The sequence below is a fragment of the Dendrobium catenatum genome, unplaced genomic scaffold (assembly GCF_001605985.2).
Source record: "Dendrobium catenatum unplaced genomic scaffold, ASM160598v2 original_scaffold_4309, whole genome shotgun sequence".
Classification (NCBI taxonomy): domain Eukaryota; kingdom Viridiplantae; phylum Streptophyta; class Magnoliopsida; order Asparagales; family Orchidaceae; genus Dendrobium; species Dendrobium catenatum.
The window spans coordinates 16425-22578 of record NW_021322770.1 but is presented as its reverse complement, the minus strand read 5'-3'; the positions used below and the strand labels follow the sequence as shown (position 1 = coordinate 22578).

The window sequence follows — 6154 nt, the reverse complement described above, 5'->3', positions numbered from 1 at the left end:
GGACTCCGCACATAATAATTTCTCATCAAGCAGACCTTTCGTCGCATGTAGAAAAATTGATTTTTCCTTTTAAGGAGGAGCATTGTCTTTATGTATGTATCTATAAAATTAGGTTGCAATTATTCTCAACGAAATCATAAAAATTCTAGTATGACAACAATAAGATAATATCATTAATAAGAAAAACATGTATAAAGTTTTCATACAATTTAATGTTTTAATTTTCGTTTTGACTATATACTATTTTTGCTCTCGATGATTCAAACAAAATTCATCCTTTTTTTTAGACAAACCAAATCATATTTCAATCAAACATATTAAGCTCCATTTCAAATTAAGAAATGTTTATTTCGAATGTACTAAATTCTCAGGTCATGCGTTTTACAAAAGTTTAAACATCCAAGCTTCTTGTAAATATCGTGTACCCAATCAACTATAGCAACATTACAATGAGAAAATTTCAAAGGTTTTATTTGGGGCGGTTTTTATTTTTTTTTTTAAGTAAAAATTTAATACAAAATTAAATTTTTGTACTTAAAAAAAAGAAAAAAACTTTAAGAAGCAATAATAAAATCAATTAAATGAAACTCACCAGCCCAATAAGAAAATGGATGAGGTGCTGTAATTTTATTTATTTTATACCGAGTAGCTTGGTACTATAGAATGAGCAAGTTGCCAAATTAAAAATTTTAAATCATATGCAAAGATCTTGATCTGTTGGTTGAGAGCTTAGCTATCAACTAAAATGTCTTGGGTTGTATTGCTCGTTGCTTGTCAAAAGTTAGATGAGGAGGTGATGATTGGGTCATTTCGAGCTCCTAGTACCTCGGTCATGTTGCGCTCAGCAAAATACGTCTTATATCTTTCAGGGTCTTTGAGAGCCTAAGTCAGAGTCTCCCGAAGGTCTTTAGACACCGCAAGTTTTAAGCTTGTATATGTAACATTTGTATACATAGTTATTGTTCATCACTATACTTTTACTGTGTACACTCACAAAAATAAGACACAACTTCAATCCAGCCTGAGCAAGTAATAATCCCTCATATTTTATAAATCAGTTTTTTTAGTATAAAAGTTTTTAAAATTAATTTTTTTACTAAAAAAAATTATTTTAAAAAGCAATCTAGATTCCCATAATAAATAAAAAGCTTAAAGACAGAAATATGCTTCGTCAGAGAAGAAAACATACTGATACAGACTCGTTAGCTTTTCTTCATCTCCGTTCATTCAGAACTTATAGAAGATATCCTTGAACCGCGTCATGTGATCAGGCTGCAGAGAAATGGCCAACGAGAGGCTGCCATCGCCGGTGGGACTTGGTAACAGAAACGAAAGCCCTTCGTAGGCGATGCCACCAGGCCCCATAAATATCGGCTTACCCCACCCGAAATCGGCGTCGTGTATGGGCAGCCGCGACCAGCTCGTAATCCCGATGTTAGGGCAACGGAAGGTGTGAGCGCCGCGCACCAGCGCGGTGAGATCCGGCTGTAACTCCAAGTAATCGAGGGCCGAGCGGAGGTACTCGTCGTCCATGCGGCTCAAGGCGGATTGAATGCGCGCTGCCGTTGAGGCTAGCCCGCCTTCGGTTAACTCTTCGGATGCTGCGAGTGGGGTTGTGGTGAAAATCACGTTGCCGAAGTATCCGGCGGGGAGCGGTGGGCGGAGGCGCTGGCGGCCGTCGGTGGCTATGTACATCTTGGAGGTTTGGTTGGGGGGGAGGTCGCGGGCGATGGAGACGCAGCGCCAGATGTGGGCGGCGAGGAGGGCGTACGAGGAAGTGGGGGATTTAGATTGGGATTTGAGGAGGGAGAGGTGGGAGGGGGTGATGGTGAAGAGGCTGACGGCGGGAGAGGGGGATGGTTTGGAGGGGAAGGGGGTAGGGGAAGTGGCGAGGGAAGGAGGGGGTTGGTATTCGATGTGGGGGAAGGAAGGGATGGGGTGGGGGCGGGCGCGGAGGAGATTACGGTTGATGTAAGGAGGGAGGGAGATGGGTAGGCCGCGGGAAAGGTCGGACCAGGAATTGATGAAGTGGAGGCCGGAGGAACCATCGGCGACGTGGTGTTGCATCCCGACCCCTAATGATGCGCCGCCGCACTTGAAGTGGGTTACCTGCAATCGCCACCGCACATATATGGATTTTAGTTCAATCAGAACAATCCAGAATCAACATTAAATGCATTTTGATTTTGATTTTTTTTTAAATGAAGAATGGAAGTCCGAGGAATGCGAGCAATTTCATTAAAGTGAAAAAGTAAATGCAAAACAAATGTCGCTTGATGCATTCCATGAGCTGACTTATGCTAGTCACTCTTTAATGCTTTTCTTTATGATGTTTAAGTCTCTCTTATTAAAAAGAAATTATTCTTTGCGGACATCGGATCATCCGAAGGCGAATCAGAATGCGCCACGTCATCCGGTACAAAGCTGCCATACACAATAAATGGGTGACGTGGTGCGTTCTGATTCACCTCCGGACGATTTCCGTATCCGCACAGAATAATTTCACTTTATTAAGAGAGTAATGGAGAAGGTCACTTACTGTTGTCAAACATGTGATACTCCCAATCAACTGTCATATAATGCATACTGATGTTTAAAATTTGTTGACCACCAATGTTTCAATCCTAATTTTTGGTTTCTTATTTTACAAGGAGTACAATAAAAAAGAACATTGACCATTACCCGACATCTATCATTTCTAGTTAACTTTCTTATGATGTTTGCCAATATAAAATGTATGTTAGCCACTGACACTTGCCGCCCACTTTCATGGATTTCTAGTCTTCTCTCTTGAAAAAATCATCAAACATCACCTAACTTCCAATATTTCCAATCCACCGTCGCTTGAATTATGATATTCCCACGAATAATAATCTAATGTTTATTAATGTCTAACATCAATCAACCTCTAATATATGACATATTCTTTTGTAGTCATTGGTGTGCCTTGTTGATTATCGTATGATGTTTGCTAATGTCCAATGCATATTAGACATAGAGGCCTAACCATCTCACATTTTTTTTTTCATTAGTCTCCCCTCGTATAATGAGAATGATCTAATAGATCAATAACCACTACATGCATTTGACATTCCAAGTTAAGTATCATCGGATGCATGCTAATGTTTGAAGTCTATCAGCTACTAACCTTCGATATTACCTTATTGGTTGCTAGTCTCCCAACTTCTAAAGAGAACGACTATGCAAACTAATGATTATTGCTCGACATCCAACATTTGCTATCGATTGTTGCATAAAAATTATGGATTTTTGGTGCCTATTAGCCACCAAGGATCAATACCCACCTTCCTATTTATTAATCTCCCCTCCCAGAAGGAGAATGATTGAACATATCACTGATTGTCATCTTATGTTTAACTTTCTAAGTTGACTTTCATTTGACATTTATTAATAATATATGCTGTATGACTATCACAAAAGTATGGCGCTTATGCTTTATCACTGATCTCCTCCCCTACAACAAGAATAATCGAGTTGACTGCCAATTATATCCCAAAATTTGGCATTCCAAATCGATCGTTGTTTAAAATATATTAGCAACTAATTCCAATATCTACCACCTAATTTCATAATCATCTTTCTCCCTATAAGGATAATGCTAATAGAGCATACTATTGACAATTGCTTCAATTACCAACGGTTGATATTTCTCTTTCCGAGACCGCGGTGCAACGCCTCGTGACAACTCAAATATCTTAAATCTTCTATTTTTGTAATGAAACATATCTTTAATAATCAATGTCTAATATATCGCATTAATATCATTTCCAATAATAAGCAAAGGGCATCCTTAGTAATTTTTGATTTGAACCAATATAATCATTTCAATTTAGTTAAGCCCCATAACTTTTTCATTTTTTTATTCTTTTCATATAAACAATTCTCAAACCTCATATAAGTTGCTTGTATAATACACACACATATATATATATAAAAGAAAATAATTAATTACTATTTAGTCTAAATAGTTTCTATTAGCTATATTTAAAATTTTTATTTAACTATTTTTAATGATAAATCATTAACGTTTGCTAATTTTAATTAAATATATACAAATTACTTAAAATAATCGCAATAAATAATTAAATAAATGATAATTGGATTTTTTTCTTTGAGGTAATTTAAGATTTTTTTTTTTCGGTTTGGTTAAATAGGAATTAATAAGTACATAATATGTTAAATATTAATTAATTAGTTCATCTTATTTGTGACTACTTAAATATAATTATAGTTAAAAAATAATTAAATATATTTTAAGCACTAGATTTCCAAGGGTTTATATACATAATTATATATGAAAAAAATTATATTATTTCCACACTCCTCTTAGAAAAAAAAAACCTCATTTTTTATTTGCTTCCGTCCTTCAAGTCGTTTAATAAAAATGAAAAATAATATTAAAAACATTAAATAATAATAATAATAGTTTTTAACGCTTTTAGATAAATGAAGAAATATATAAAAAAAATGGAGTAAATACCTGGAGTACGAGGAGAGGGAAGGAGGAGATATCGTCCGTATAGTCGACTTTAGGGATGAGCTGCTTCATCTCCATGGTGGGCGCGAAGTCCCCAAAATCGTCCACAGTGGAATCCGTCTCGGCCATGACAAATAGGACGCCATCGGCGTTGCAATCTATCTCGATTCGGCCATCCTCGTCCCGCGCCAGCCGACCAGCCATAGGGTAAAAAGGCACCAGTGACCTAGCCAGCGCGTCCTTGAGCCGCGCCGCTTCAAAAAATCCCTCCGCCCCTTCCGGTCGGCGATAGAAATACACGCTCGGCGTGTGAAACCTTGGCACTACCAGGTCCAGGTTTGAGTTCCATATCCTCTGCCTTGGCGTCTCCTCCGCCGGTCGAACCATCGCCGTCTCCTTAACCTTAATTATCATTTCCTTTTTCCGATTGACAGATCAATCACAGCAAGATTCCGGTAGATCGCCGGAAAAAAAGCTTCAAGTCAAATTTCCTCTGGCGAAGATTGAAAGATCAGCAAACCAGTTCGTGGGAAGGAGAATGAAGGCGAAATACCTCAAATCAGAAAACTAAGAAACAAGAAGTTGAATCCCTAATCAAAATGACCAGATCTATCCAGTTCGAGATCGTGAATGATCGGGGTTGGGATTGAGGATAAAAATTACAGATGAACAGAGACAGACAGAGAGAGAGAGAGAGAAAGTTCGGTGGGAGTTTGAAGAGCTCTTGGTGGAGAGCTGGAAAGCTCCTGCCCACCGGCGGCCCATATTTATACTGTATTTTAGAGAATTTTTTTTTGGGACATTTAAGTCATTTTTATGCATTTATACATCTATTATTTAAATCATTTGTTATTGGTGAGAATTTTATAAAATTTAAAAATTAAAATATCATATAATTAAATTCAAAGATTTCTATATTAAATATAAAAATAATTAAAAATTCAGCATTTTGTTATGTAAATGTCACCAAAATTAATTCAAGATGAATTGCATATATAAATAATTAATTAACTTTTATGTTATATTTATCTTAAAATTAATGTAAAATTTTAAATTTATCATGATTAAATTTAAAATTTAAATTAAAAACTTTGACTTGGATACTCCTACCTAACTATGATACTTGTTATATTTTTTATCTGAAATATTTATAATATATAAAAATTTAAAATAATGAAAATATCTGTTATAAAAATATAATAAAAATATTTTTTATAAAAAATATGAATAATCAATAAAAAAAAATCAATACAAATTAACACAATTTAATTTTTAAAGGTCATTTCCCATTTAGTCAAAAATTCCAGACCTAAACATTAGGTAAGAAGTCCGCGCATGTGTGCTATCCGCACCTAATTTTTTATGTTATCGTTGCACCGGATTGGTGAGGCCGTGAGGGTGAATGATTCCGCACACGCCGCACTCACGCGCGGCAAAGCAATGGGCTGATCGATCGTCAATGCGCTATCGACGGACAGTATTTATTTCTCGCATGCGATTGGATTGTACGAGAAAAAGAAAAAAAAGTTATGGGGCCCGTAGTACCGCTGACGTCAGAATGATTCCACAAGGTTGTAAGGGTTCTCCGATCACATCTGGCCACACAATTTGTGTGTCGTGATGAGCGGAGGATTTGGCTTTTTGTTATTGTGGTGG

The 6154-nt window shown here is 36.6% G+C and overlaps 1 protein-coding gene across 1 annotated transcript; it reads right to left on the bottom strand.

The window, feature by feature from the left end:
- Window positions 1-1106: 1106 nt before the first annotated feature.
- On the bottom strand, window positions 1107-5251 carry LOC110107310 (hydroxycinnamoyltransferase 1). Its single transcript, XM_020837538.2, has 2 exons — window positions 4502-5251; window positions 1107-2109 (listed from the first exon to the last, which is right to left on the bottom strand). The coding sequence occupies exons 1-2, from the start codon at window positions 4910-4912 to the stop codon at window positions 1228-1230; spliced, it is 1293 nt and encodes a 430-aa protein (XP_020693197.2). The 5' UTR covers window positions 4913-5251; the 3' UTR covers window positions 1107-1227.
- Window positions 5252-6154: the final 903 nt, after the last annotated feature.

Excerpts from the sequence above, each read along its gene's own strand:
- LOC110107310 (XM_020837538.2), bottom strand. The coding sequence starts at position 4,912 with ATGATAATTAAGGTTAAGGAGACGGCGATGGTTCGACCGGCGGAGGAG. Across the intron at positions 2,110-4,501 it reads TCCCTCTCCTCGTACTCCAG|GTAACCCACTTCAAGTGCGG; the intron begins GTATTTACTCCA and ends TGGCGATTGCAG.